Here is a 14,699-nt window from a genome sequence, read left to right as displayed (position 1 = left end):
ATTTGCATCTAATTAAATTGGACGAAAAATGGTATAGCATTTGCTATACTATAAAATGGGATCGTGTATGGCGGGCATAGTATAGCAAGAAATACACGAATAGGTTCTGTCCTATTTTTCTTGTACAATTAAATGCTATACAATAAAATCATACGGTGTATGTCGGGATAGCATTATTATTGTACAATTAACCCTGCATGCTTTTGGCGCGACGAGCATCGCGTGTCTATCGGGTCTACTTTGAATTTGTAGGTTTGGCCTGCGCCGGGCTGTCCGCGTGGTTCATTGCTCGAAATAAATCAAGGTTAGATAGCGCGATGTGCACGCAATTGTACTACGTGCGTTGCGGATGATGTCATCTACTCATGTCCGATTTCACAGCGATCAGGGGGACCAGGCAAACGATCAATGTGACCCGTGCGACGCATCGCTATGAAGTATAAACCAGCCTTATTAACCATACCTCCCTGATGTAACGAAACCCTTTGCGTTCATGAGCAAGGCTCACATTACTACACCAAGCCCAGTTATGGCAGCACGTAGGCCAATAACTACATGGAGTCAGGTCGACGTCGACATCCTCATTGAGGAATATCGGCTCCGGGGTGAACTTTATGATGTAAAGGATCCGAATTATCATAACAGGATAAAGAAGGAGTTGGCCTACCAGGAAATTGTGGAACAGCTCCAGAATCATCGTTCCGATTGCACCGTGGATGGCGTAAAGAAAAAAATTAATGGCCTTCGGAGCAGCTATTCGCAAGAGCTTGAGAAAATGAAAAGTAAAAAGAAGTCGGGCGCTGGGACAGATGACCAGTACACTCCAACTGTTTGGTGGTTTAAAAAACTACATTTCTTGAAAGACCACGTTCAACCACGAACAAGCACAAGTTCAATGGCGAAATCCCGCAAGAACGTAGACATGGTAGATGATAATGAAGAAACCACTTACGAGGTAATTTTTCTATTCGGTTCTTATTTAGGGGAGCTTGCATACATTTTACCAATTTTGAACAAGTACTGATTTTACAGATTTCAGGCCCGAAATGACCAAAGGTTTACATTAATCAGTTTTTTAGGAACACCTGTTTTATGCTACAAGAATCATAAAACCTACTAAAACATACACAACCTGCAAGCTACCTTTATAGAATGCGGGTCGGAGTAATCATTTTAATGAACTTATTCTGCCAAGGTACGCGTCCGTCATCACTGTTGACGTATCGACGCAACTCATCCCTGATATTCTGTGCTGTATAGGTCGTTCTGTTTCCACTTTGCACAGACACGTCCACATATGCATCTTTGGACTTCTTCACATTCCTCCAATGACCTTGGCATACAGTACCACGTGCAGTATCTTCCCGGTCGAGCGATCCAGGAGGATAGAATGAATTTGTTTTTTTAACACGTAGAAAATTGTGAAGGGCGCATGCAGCTAGAATGAGAATTTCAACCTTTTCTGGAGACAACAGAATTGGTGCTAAGAACACTCTGAATCTATTAGCTAGAATTCCAAAGGCGTTTTCAACAACACGTCTAGCCCTGCTCAGTCGATAATTTAAAGTCCTTTTGGAAATATCCATATCACGGAATGGGTACGGTTTCATTAAGTCTTTTTGCAATGGGAACGCGTCATCGCCCACAATGAAATAGGGGACTGCCATTTGACCACCTGTTAAACGTTCGTGCGGAGGGAAATTTATGGTTCCATCTTTCATCGCCGAGTTGAGGTCACTTTTCCGAAAGACTCCACCATCTCCCACACGACCGTTGGTTCCCGCATCCACCATTAGTAGGAATTTGTAGTCTGAATCAACAAGAGCAAACAGAACAAGACTGTGTGTACCCTTGTAGTTGTAAAAGTATGATCCCTGGTTAAGTGGTGAACGGAAGACAACATGTTTCCCGTCAAGGGCCCCAAGACAATGTGGAAAGTTCCATCGTGTTTCAAACCCTTTTGCGATCACCAGCCATTCTTCTTCCGTTGAAGGTAGCTGGAAAAGAAGAATATAGGTATTGTTGAGGAACATTGTATTTCATTGTTTAATTTTTCTCTTTAAGGGCGAGCGTACTGGTGTGTCTGACGATGAAAGCATAGTTGATGATATGGATGAAGCTTCTACGAGTGCACCTCAAACCAAGACGTCCCTAGGCCTCATTCCCCGAGCCGTGGAAAGAAGCAAAAGAAGGGGGGAATATCTGAAGAAAATGCCATGATTCGAAAGGCTACCAACGTTCTAACTGAACTTAAGGATGCTGCTTTAACAACACCAGTTGACGATCCATGCGCAACATTTGGTACATTTGTTGCTAGTGAACTAAGGGCAATTAAGTCACCTCATGTTTTGCAAAGTGTAAAGCGAAAGATTACTATAGCCCTGTTTGATGGTCAAAACCACGACTTGATGAGTAAAACCAGTAAAATTGATGGGTATGCTACCACCAGAAATTATGAAGTAGGCCTATCAGCATCACATCCTGGTACAGAAACAAATGTAGGCATATCTGGGATGCAACAACCACAATCAAGATTGTTTAGACCATATTCTCAGACTCAACATGTTACTGACCAATGTTATGAAGGCGTCAATTGTAGTCAAGTATCAGAGCCCTACGATTATAACCACATCTAATGATGTAACATTTTCATGCTGAAATACAAGATCAATCTATTGAATTAAATCTTCATTAAGAAACAATGTTTTTTTCTTCATTTTTACCTTCAGGTAGTCTTCTTTTAGGCATTCATATAAATGTCTGCACACCTCAGGCACGAATCTTCCGATAGTGGTTGCACTGACTCTGGTAGAATACTCCATACTCTGATATGTTTCACCTGTTGCGAGAAACCGGAGGGTTAATGCCAATCTCTCGCCAGGGGAAATGGCCTCCCTCATGTTTGTATCCGCTTTGGTAATCAGTGGGGACATCTTTACCAACAGTTCATTAAAGGTCTGCTCATCCATTCTCAGGTAGTTTCTGTATGAGGCAGGGTCCTCAAGACGCAACTCGTCCATTAAAAGGCTATATGCCCCTTTTAATGGCCTCCGCAATATCCATTTTCTCGTCCAGTATCTTCGCCTCCTCCTCGTCGTCCGTTTCTTCTTGCGGCAAGAAACTCCCACGGCCAACAGTACAACGGCTGCAGAAGCCGCCGAAGCCAGTTTTGATAGTACTGGTGGCATTCTGTTGTCACGAATGGCAAAGCTAGAAGTGCGAGGGCCTATATAGGCCATAAGAACAATACACTGAACAAGACATGACACTTGACATTAAAATCATTTGATGTTACTAGCCAATAAAAGGTCAATCCTACATTAAATTATAACCCCGCCATACACGATCCCATTTTTGATGTTAGGTAATATTTGCTATGAAATAATTAGGATGGTGTACGGCGGGGTAGCAAATATTTGCATCCAATTAAATTGGACGAAAAATGGTATAGCATTTGCTATACTATAAAATGGGATCGTGTATGGCGGGCATTATGCCCGCCAAACACGATCCCATTTTATAGTATCAAATGCTATACCATTTTATTGGACCGTGTATGTCGGGAAACTTTGTCAAAATTTTTTAGTATAGCAAGAAATACACGAATAGGTTCTGTCCTATTTTTCTTGTACAATTAAATGCTATACAATAAAATCATACGGTGTATGTCGGGATAGCATTATTATTGTACAATTAACCCTGCATGCTTTTGGCGCGACGAGCATCGCGTGTCTATCGGGTCTACTTCATACGTGAATTTGTAGGTTTGGCCTGCGCCGGGCTGTCCGCGTGGTTCATTGCTCGAAATAAATCAAGGTTAGATAGCGCGATGTGCACGCAATTGTACTACGTGCGTTGCGGATGATGTCATCTACTCATGTCCGATTTCACAGCGATCAGGGCGACCAGGCAAACGATCAATGCGACCCGTGCGACCGTGCGACGCATCGCTATGAAGTATAAACCAGCCTTATTAACCATGGAGGTATTATTAATAATACCTCCCTGATGTAACGAAACCCTTTATATCTGGATGCGTTCATGAGCAAGGCTCACATTACTACACCAAGCCCAGTTATGGCAGCACGTAGGCCAATAACTACATGGAATCAGGTCGACGTCGACATCCTCATTGAGGAATATCGGCTCCGGGGTGAACTTTATGATGTAAAGGATCCGAATTATCATAACAGGATAAAGAAGGAGTTGGCCTACCAGGAAATTGTGGAACAGCTCCAGAATCATCGTTCCGATTGCACCGTGGATGGCGTAAAGAAAAAAATTAATGGCCTTCGGAGCAGCTATTCGCAAGAGCTTGAGAAAATGAAAAGTAAAAAGAAGTCGGGCGCTGGGACAGATGACCAGTACACTCCAACTGTTTGGTGGTTTAAAAAACTACATTTCTTGAAAGACCACGTTCAACCACGAACAAGCACAAGTTCAATGGCGAAATCCCGCAAGAACGTAGACATGGTAGATGATAATGAAGAAACCACTTACGAGGTAATTTTTCTATTCGGTTCTTATTTAGGGGAGCTTGCATACATTTTACCAGTTTTGAACAAGTACTGATTTTACAGATTTCAGGCCCGAAATGACCAAAGGTTTACATTAATCAGTTTTTTAGGAACACCTGTTTTATGCTACAAGAATCATAAAACCTACTAAAACATACACAACCTGCAAGCTACCTTTATAGAATGCGGGTCGGAGTAATCATTTAAATGAACTTATTCTGCCAAGGTACGCGTCCGTCATCACTGTTGACGTATCGACGCAACTCATCCCTGATATTCTGTGCTGTATAGGTCGTTCTGTTTCCACCTTGCACAGACACGTCCACATATGCATCTTTGGACTTCTTCACATTCCTCCAATGACCTTGGCATACAGTACCACGTGCAGTATCTTCCCGGTCGAGCGATCCAGGAGGATAGAATGAATTTGTTTTTTTAACACGTAGAAAATTGTGAAGGGCGCATGCAGCTAGAATGAGAATTTCAACCTTTTCTGGAGACAACAGAATTGGTGCTAAGAACACTCTGAATCTATTAGCTAGAATTCCAAAGGCGTTTTCAACAACACGTCTAGCCCTGCTCAGTCGATAATTTAAAGTCCTTTTGGAAATATCCATATCACGGAATGGGTACGGTTTCATTAGGTCTTTTTGCAATGGGAACGCGTCATCGCCCACAATGAAATAGGGGACTGCCATTTGACCACCTGTTAAACGTTCGTGCGGAGGGAAATTTATGGTTCCATCTTTCATCGCCGAGTTGAGGTCACTTTTCCGAAAGACTCCACCATCTCCCACACGACCGTTGGTTCCCGCATCCACCATTAGGAATTTGTAGTCTGAATCAACAAGAGCAAACAGAACAAGACTGTGTGTACCCTTGTAGTTGTACAAGTATGATCCCTGGTTAAGTGGTGAACGGAAGACAACATGTTTCCCGTCAAGGGCCCCAAGACAATGTGGAAAGTTCCATCGTGTTTCAAACCCTTTTGCGATCACCAGCCATTCTTCTTCCGTTGAAGGTAGCTGGAAAAGAAGAATATAGGTATTGTTGAGGAACATTGTATTTCATTGTTTAATTTTTCTCTTTAAGGGCGAGCGTACTGGTGTGTCTGACGATGAAAGCATAGTTGATGATATGGATGAAGCTTCTACGAGTGCACCTCAAACCAAGACGTCCCTAGGCCTCATTCCCCCGAGCCGTGGAAAGAAGCAAAAGAAGGGGGGAATATCTGAAGAAAATGCCATGATTCGAAAGGCTACCAACGTTCTAACTGAACTTAAGGATGCTGCTTTAACAACACCAGTTGACGATCCATGCGCAACATTTGGTACATTTGTTGCTAGTGAACTAAGGGCAATTAGTCACCTCATGTTTTGCAAAGTGTAAAGCGAAAGATTACTATAGCCCTGTTTGATGGTCAAGACCACGACTTGATGAGTAAAACCAGTAAAATTGATGGGTATTCTACCACCAGAAATTATGAAGTAGGCCTATCAGCATCACATCCTGGTACAGAAACAAATGTAGGCATATCTGGGATGCAACAACCACAATCAAGATTGTTTAGACCATATTCTCAGACTCCACATGTTACTGACCAATGTTATGAAGGCGTCAATTGTAGTCAAGTATCAGAGCCCTACGATTATAACCACATCTAATGATGTAACATTTTCATGCTGAAATACAAGATCAATCTATTGAATTAAATCTTCATTAAGAAACAATGTTTTTTTCTTCATTTTTACCTTCAGGTAGTCTTCTTTTAGGCATTCATATAAATGTCTGCACACCTCAGGCACGAATCTTCCGATAGTGGTTGCACTGACTCTGGTAGAATACTCCATACTCTGATATGTTTCACCTGTTGCGAGAAACCGGAGGGTTAATGCCAATCTCTCGCCAGGGGAAATGGCTTCCCTCATGTTGGTATCCGCTTTGGTAATCAGTGGGGACATCTTTACCAACAGTTCATTAAAGGTCTGCTCATCCATTCTCAGGTAGTTTCTGTATGAGGCAGGGTCCTCAAGACGCAACTCGTCCATTAAAAGGCTATATGCCCCTTTTAATGGCCTCCGCAATATCCATTTTCTCGTCCAGTATCTTCGCCTCCTCCTCGTCGTCCGTTTCTTCTTGCGGCAAGAAACTCCCACGGCCAACAGTACAACGGCTGCAGAAGCCGCCGAAGCCAGTTTTGATAGTACTGGTGGCATTCTGTTGTCACGAATGGCAAAGCTAGAAGTGCGAGGGCCTATATAGGCCATAAGAACAATACACTGAACAAGACATGACACTTGACATTAAAATCATTTGATGTTACTTGCCAATAAAAGGTCAATCCTACATTAAATTATAACCCCGCCATACACGATCCCATTTTTGATGTTAGGTAATATTTGCTATGAAATAATTAGGATGGTGTACGGCGGGGTAGCAAATATTTGCATCCAATTAAATTGGACGAAAAATGGTATAGCATTTGCTATACTATAAAATGGGATCGTGTATGGCGGGCATTAGCAAGTTTGTTTTGAAATGTGACCCGTCACAGCAAAACCAGGTGCATGTTGCTCTGAGCTTGGCTGTTTGACACGGACTGTTTGTTTGTTTCTGCCTTTTGTGAAATATCAGCACATCAATTTCTTCCATTATCTCCTGGTGTTATTTAGGCTCATTGTAGCAACCATTGGACTCAACAACCTTTCTACAGTCTCAACCCCTGCTCGAGCATATCTAGCATCATTTTCGTGCATGCTATCTAGCTGACCTCAAGTAACACAGAATGTAAACAAGAGCTAGGCCTTTTCTTGGAGACCAGCACACTGAGAAATACTGTACCTATTTTCCTACAATTTGTATCTATCAAAATCTAAGGCATCATGTGAAATTCTAGAGGCAAAACATGGTGTGTACAATTATCAATATTTATAGATTCGATAGATTATCTTATTTCCAATAGATGATGGTTAACATCAGAGTTTTAAGGGTTTAAAGAGCTCACCTTTCCTAATTCTCTTAACCATGCTGGGTTTCCTTTGTCTCTGTTAGATTGTGAACTTATCATATGATACACACATACATAGTCGGGTCAATATATGACAAATACCCCCTCAACCCCAAAAAAATTGCAACAAAAGGTTTTTCAACTGATTCTGTTAGGTTTTGATGTGCTTTATAACATACTAAAAGTCTACCAAAATCCAACCCCCGGAAAAGGGTCATTTTCAAGATGGCGTCCAAGATGGCCGCCAAAACCTCTCAATGGCCATAACTCAGTTATTAGTCACTCAAATTTGATGATTTTGGTGTCTATCCATATGTTTTGGGGGTCAAGGAATGCAATGATACAAAAGAAAATGAAATTGGACAATTACATATCATAGAAATCCAATGTGGCGTCCGAAAATGGCGGCCGACACATGTTTTTAGCCATGACTCAGTTATTGTGAATCAAATCATTCAGTGCTATCTTGGTGTCTATCCCCAGGTTATTGGGGTAAGGAACACAAAAAAGCCATTTCCATATAGATTCAATGATTACAGACCTGAAAATCAGGTAAGTAAAGAATTTTTGCTGTTGTCACCTTCCATATTTTCAGTGCTGCCATCTTCGTAATCTACAAGAAACCACTTCTTAAATAATGCAAGATAATCCGCTAATAATCCCTTCATTACTAAATTTGACACTGAAACATCATTCCTGTAACACTCAGTACTGATTGTAAGGCAGGTCTGCAGATGAGGAAGTAGTTTATTATCTTGTGTTGTACGATTTAGGGCCTATATGAAGCCCTCAAGCAGGCCATGTGGCGGGCCATGTGGTTTTCAATTTCTTCCTCTCAATATGGGAAGCCAAGAGTGTATTTATACAGTTTGCTGGAATCAAACTAATAACCATTGATCATACAGTTTTGGCATGTGGAGGGGGTATCGCCAGATGCAATAGGTTGGAATTAACACTACATAACAACAATTGTTTTAACATAGCCCTGATGTGCCAAATAAGTTTACCTGAATATCTCACTGTCATTTTTGTTTATTTCCTTCAGCCATTATGCAACAATGAGTGCAAGCACAGTCAGTCAAGCTATTTGCCCTATCTGCGAAGCGGAGATTGCGGATTCCAGTGACTCCGTTGCCATTACAGAGAAAGGGGCTAACACAATAAATGCAGCCAGTGTTAAGCGGAAAGACAATGTTATAGTTGCAGCCACTGATGAAGTTCACAGCAGCTGTCGTAAACTATACATAAACGATAAAGACATTCAGTGCTATCTTAAGAGGAAAGCCGGTGGTTCTGTACCAGCAAAGAGAACCACAAGACAGTCGAGTGGAGGTTTTGACAGTGAAACCGATTGCCTATTTTGTGGAAGTGCAGTTGATAAGGTAGATAGGGGACACTTCAGCAATGTACAGACGGACCAAATTGGAGGTTTGTGAATCCCGTTCAGATGATTGGGGACTTACTGTGAAGAGTAGGATTGAATACTATTTACGAGATCTACATGCTGCAGACGGTCTCTATCAGCATTCCTGTAGCATTAACTTCCGGACATTCAAGGCTGTACCTCTAGAGTTCCAGAGTACAGATGATGCCAAGCGAAGAAAGGTTGGTCGACCAAAAGATGAAGATAAGGCGGAGGCGTTTCAGAAAACTTGTTCTTACTTGGAACTGAATGATGAGGAACAGCTATCTGTTACATCTTTGAGGCTGATAATGAAAGGATTTCTTTCTAACCCTGATTCTGAACCATATGGTAATCAATTCCTCAAAACCCTTCTGAAAGAACGCTACAAGGACTCAATTTTCGGAGGTGGAAGGCTTAGACGATATTGTTACAATGAGAGAACAAACATCACATATCCTGAGATCATACTATAAGAAAAAGTGTCAGGAAGGGGACGAAGAGTCTCAAAAATGTGCGATAATTGAAACCGCTGCTAGGTTGATTAAAAGTGATATCAAATCTCAGGTTTCTTCCATAACGAATCAGTATCCAAGTAGTCAGGACTTAAAGCTAGATGCGGCCCTTTCATTCGTGCCCAGTACTCTGCGCCTAGCACTGGACACATTGTTCGTTGGGAAAGACACAAGACGTAAGGTTGCGGCACTTGGTCAAGCAATAGTTCAGGCAGTTCGCCCACGCGCTGTCCTTGCTCCGCTACAAGTGGGACTTGGTGTGCAAACCCATCATCTGTATCGTTCTAAGTTTATTCTGGATACTCTTCATGAAATGGGATTCTGCTGCTCATACGGTGAAGTGTTGAGATTTGAAAAGAATGCTGCGGATTGCGTGGAGCCCGATGTCCTAGGTGGAGAAGAAGACTTGCTAGAGATGTCCATCCTCTTTGCCGCCGATAATGTTGATCACAACATTATCACTATCGATGGCAAAGGGACATTTCACGGAATGGGTGTAATAGCCGCTGTTACCCCTGGAAAACAGATGAACCGTCTCGATCCCAGAAGACACATCTCAGAACTTAAAGCTGAAAACAAGACAAAAATCCCTATACTTGACTATAGGTTTGCAAAGCATGCTTGTCGTGAGGTAGTCTTTGAGGATCTTCCGAGATTTGTAGATTGCGACAAGAAGATTGATATTCTGTGGGAGGTCTCCCTCAGTTTCCAACAGGCAACACCAAACTGGCAAGGCATGATGCATATCTTGCACCAGGGCAACCATCACCCTGGACAGTCCTCGGTCACATTCTTGCCCATGATCAATATGTACTCCGGGGACAAATCATGCATTTTGTCCACATTAGACTTCGTTTGCAACCTTGCGATGAAGCACAAGCTGCCCACTATTGTGACATTTGACAAGCCCTTGTACTGGAAGGCTGCTGAAATAATCATTGACGCACCGCAAAACAGCTACCTGAAAGGCATTGTTCTCATGTTAGGGTGTTTCCATACTCTTATGAATTTGCTGGGGGCTATTGGTGGCCTCATGGAGGGAACCGGTTTGAAGAACATCCTCGAGACTGTGTATGGAGAGAATGCGGTTGTCCATATGATGTCCGGAAAAGCAGTCCAGAGAGCAATTCGTGGCCATCTTCTGGTTGACAAGTGCCTGCATAGCCTACTTGTATCAGAAATGGTCAATGACGATCCTGAATTTGTGTCACTACTGGTTCAAGCTGATGAGTTGTACTCCTCCCTCCTTGCCGGAGAGACGACGCCAGATAGTGCTGCTTGTTCTGATGCTGTGATCAAACTCGAGAGAGAAATGGAGAGGAAGAAATCTGAACTTGCTCAGAACTCTAAGACTAGTCAGTTGTGGCTGAACTATCAGCGAATGGTTGAAATGGCAAGGATGTTGATCAAGGCAGATCGCACTGGGTCTTGGCTCATGCATTTGCAGGCCGTTTCAGATTGCTTGCCTGTATTGCAGCTGGTCATTTCAATTACTTGAGGTCTGCGCATTATTATCTGCAAGAAATGAGTAACCTTGAGGAGAAACATCCAGATGTGCATAGAAGGTTTGTTAACGGATTCCATGTTGTTCGAAGAAGCAACCAATTCTGGGCAGGACTAAGTAGTGATCTTGTCATTGAACAAACATTGATGAGGTCTCTTAAAAGCACAGGAGGTCTTACTCATGGCAGTGGGATGACTGAGGACATGCGCAATCTATGGACATTGTCTGCACCCGTGACTTCAGAGTACAACAGTGCGATGCAGGATTTCACCGACCTGACTTACACTACAAGTCCGCAACACAAAGACTCCACTGAAGCGCGAATCAAAAGAGATACATTTGATCTTGAGAAAATTCGATTGAAGCTTGCTGCCTGCTCACCGTTCACTTCAGATCCTACTCTGAGGAATATCGTCAATGGGATCGTAGCTGGTCAAGATGTGAATGTACATGACTTTGAATCAGTTGGGAACAAGATAATAGAGGATATGATCGGAAAATCGGCATTCGCCTACAAATTCAAGCAAAAGTACCGAGCCAAAACCCTTGGGAATATCTCTGCCGTGAAGATTGCTGCTGATCGCACAATTGATCCTGCTCTCCTTTTCCAACGTTTCCTTGTTGTGTCGAGGTCAGGAGATCTTTCCCTGGATGAGGTTTTGAGTTATGAACTGAGCCCCTTCCCTCCAGCCCTCTTTGAGACAAGGAACATTCTTCGAAAAGCAGACAAACCGCAACTTGCACAGGCAATTCGAGACCATGTGACAGGCTTATCAAGTGAGGCGGTCCTGTACTCTGTACCTGAAACAGATTGTTACGTGTTGGATGGTGGTTCGTTGCTGCACCGTGTACCGTGGATGAGAGGACAAACATATGGTCAGATAGCAGACTCCTATGCAGGCTTCGTGGTGAGACACTACGGTCAAGCGACAGTTGTCTTTGATGGTTATGGCGAAGGGCCATCTATAAAGGACAATACACATCAAAGACGGGGGAAAAACACGCACCCTCTGGTTAACTTCACGGCAGAAACAGAGTTTTCCGGGAAAAAGGAGGATTTCCTGTCCCGTGACAAAAACAAGGCAGGGATGATTGGACTCATCAGCACGGCACTTGCTAAACGAGGGTGCCACATCATTCAGTCGCCAGGGGATGCGGACGTTGATATCGTCAAGGCTGCTGTTGATCGTTCGCGCACTTGTACCACAACTTTGGTTGGTGAAGATACAGATTTGCTAATCCTACTGCTACACTATGCTAGAACAGACAATCAGACGATTTATTTCCGTTCCGACGCAAACAAGCAGTCAAAGGACCACAAGGACAAAGTCTATAACATCAACCTCTTGAAAGAAACCCTAGGAGATGATGCGTGCAATGAGCTGCTCTTTCTTCATGCCTACACAGGTTGTGATTCAACATCTAGGATCTTTGGCATAGGCAAAAAGTCAGCCTTCCAGAAATTAGTGAAACCTGATCCTGTCATGAAGTCCTGCGCTAGCACATTTATTCATCCAAATAAATCTCCGGAGGAAATATCCGAACAAGGCCAAGACCTGATGGTTAATCTCTTTGGCGGAAAGTCTAACGACACGCTATCATCGCTGCGCCATATCATTTTCACCAAGAAAGTTGCAACCGCTAAAGCATTTGTCACCCCAGAAAGACTTCCCCCAACTTCTCCAGCCACACGATACCATAGCCTACGTGTTTACTACCAAGTCATGGTGTGGATGGGTATGGAAAACGAACTGAATCCTAGGGATTGGGGATGGAAGGAGGAAAATGATAGATTGATTCCAGTGATGACAGACAAGAACGCTGCCCCTGATGAACTTCTAAAGGTCATCCATTGTAATTGTTCAGCAGGATGCACATCTGCCCGATGCAGTTGCAGACGCTATGGACTTCCTTGCACTACGGCATGTGGCCCTTGCCAAACTGAAAACTGTGACAATCCTAACAACAACAAAGAAATTGAGGAGGATGAGGAGGAGACTGACAATTAAAGACCTAAACATATTCTATGGACCAAGGTGATAAGTGGTTTCTTGAATTGGTTTCAAGACAATACAAATCCCAGGGTGGAACCCGCGTGTGTTATAGGCGCTGCTTCCCCCTTGGCGATCATCTTGTTTGGATGCCATAGTGAATTTCTTGATAATGCAATAGCCATGTGTGATCCAAAATAGTCTTAATGTGTTCCTTACCCCCAATAACCTGGGGATAGACACCAAGATTGTCAAATTTGATTGACAAATAACTGAGTTATGGCTAAAAACAAGTGTCGGCCGCCATTTTCGGACGCCATATTGGATTTCTATGATATGTAATAGTCCAATTTCATTTTCTTTTGTATCATTGCATTCCTTGACCCCCAAAACATATGGATAGACACCAAAATCATCAAATTTGAGTGACTAATAACTGAGTTATGGCCATTGAGAGGTTTTGGCGGCCATCTTGGACGCCATCTTGAAAATGACCCTTTTCCGGGGGTTGGATTTTGGTAGACTTTTAGTATGTTATAAAGCACATCAAAACCTAACAGAATCAGTTGAAAAACCTTTTGTTGCAATTTTTGGGGGTCAAACTGTATATTGACCCGACTAACATATCCATATATATTTCCTGCAGCTATATGCTGTTCTGTATTAACAGTTTCCTCAACTAGTGAGGTTATAATACATGTATGGTATATATTCCAATGTTTATGTTTGATAAGGATTTAGAGGTACATTTGTGCCTTTGTGATGCCTGTGTAGCTACTGTTGCATGCATTCATGTATGCATTATATGTGTGTGCTTGGTACTCCTAAAATCACAACCAGGCTGAGTCATCATGTTTCTAATACTGTGTTTTCAATAGTTCATATATGTAATTGTACTGAGGATACTTTCATCTTGTATATTTTCAGTCTTTTACGGTGTTAATAAACATCAGTTTATCACATAAAGAATATTTTCGTCTCGTGTTACATGATGCGCTTACACTCATCTTCTGTGTGACATGCGCCTGGTTTTGCTGCGACGGGTCACAAATGTTCCAGGGTATACATGTGTTTCCAATTACCAACTCTCCAAAACCTTTGCAACCAAAGAAAGTAGATGTGGCCTAGTTATTGGACAAGGTCATATTGATAACATGGCAATGACACCATCTCTATCTTCAAGCTTGAAATAGAACGGTTGATTTCGTTGAGATGTTTAGTTTTGTTGTTGTTGTGGGGTTTTTTTTTGGGGGGGGGGGGGGTCATTTTCCAATGAAAAATTAAGGGGTCACAGTGTTGCTATATTTTCTCTATTGATTCGGGAAGCTCTGGCCTTACAGAATGTATTGCAAATATACTTTTACATGAGCCATCTCTGGGGTTTTATAAAGCGGGAGTTTGTCTGGTCATGAAGGTGTTAGGTGTTAGAAGGTGTTAGAATTGCCGTTAAAACAGCATGATGAAGCTGTTGGTGTTTTGTTGATGTTCGGTTAGTTTTTAAAAATATTTTTTAAACATGATCAGTGCTTTTTGTTAAAATGTTGATTTGTTCAATGCAGTGCTTTCAGTGAATCATCCTGAAAATATCAGGCCATTTTACTTGATACATACTTACTCCCTCAGAAACATGCGTAAGGAGAAGTCGTGTTCTGTTTGTAAGAGGATGTCAGTAAATATCATCTATTTGATTAAAACACTCATTTTATTGAAAAATGTGACTTTGTTTTTAGTGCTTTGTTACCGGTACCAAGAAGCCAATTTGT

General features: G+C 42.3%; 1 protein-coding gene across 1 annotated transcript; it reads right to left on the bottom strand.

Moving 5' to 3' along the window:
* Positions 1-576: 576 nt before the first annotated feature.
* LOC135494929 (uncharacterized) lies at positions 577-3,187 on the bottom strand. Its single transcript, XM_064783273.1, has 2 exons — positions 2,724-3,187; positions 577-1,997 (listed from the first exon to the last, which is right to left on the bottom strand). The coding sequence occupies exons 1-2, from the start codon at positions 3,018-3,020 to the stop codon at positions 1,146-1,148; spliced, it is 1,149 nt and encodes a 382-aa protein (XP_064639343.1). The 5' UTR covers positions 3,021-3,187; the 3' UTR covers positions 577-1,145.
* Positions 3,188-14,699: the final 11,512 nt, after the last annotated feature.

The sequence above is a fragment of the Lineus longissimus genome, chromosome 10 (genome assembly GCF_910592395.1).
Source record: "Lineus longissimus chromosome 10, tnLinLong1.2, whole genome shotgun sequence".
NCBI classification, from domain to species: Eukaryota; Metazoa; Nemertea; class Pilidiophora; order Heteronemertea; family Lineidae; genus Lineus; species Lineus longissimus.
The sequence above is the reverse complement of the archived record's forward strand: the minus strand, read 5'-3'. Positions and strand labels throughout refer to the sequence as shown.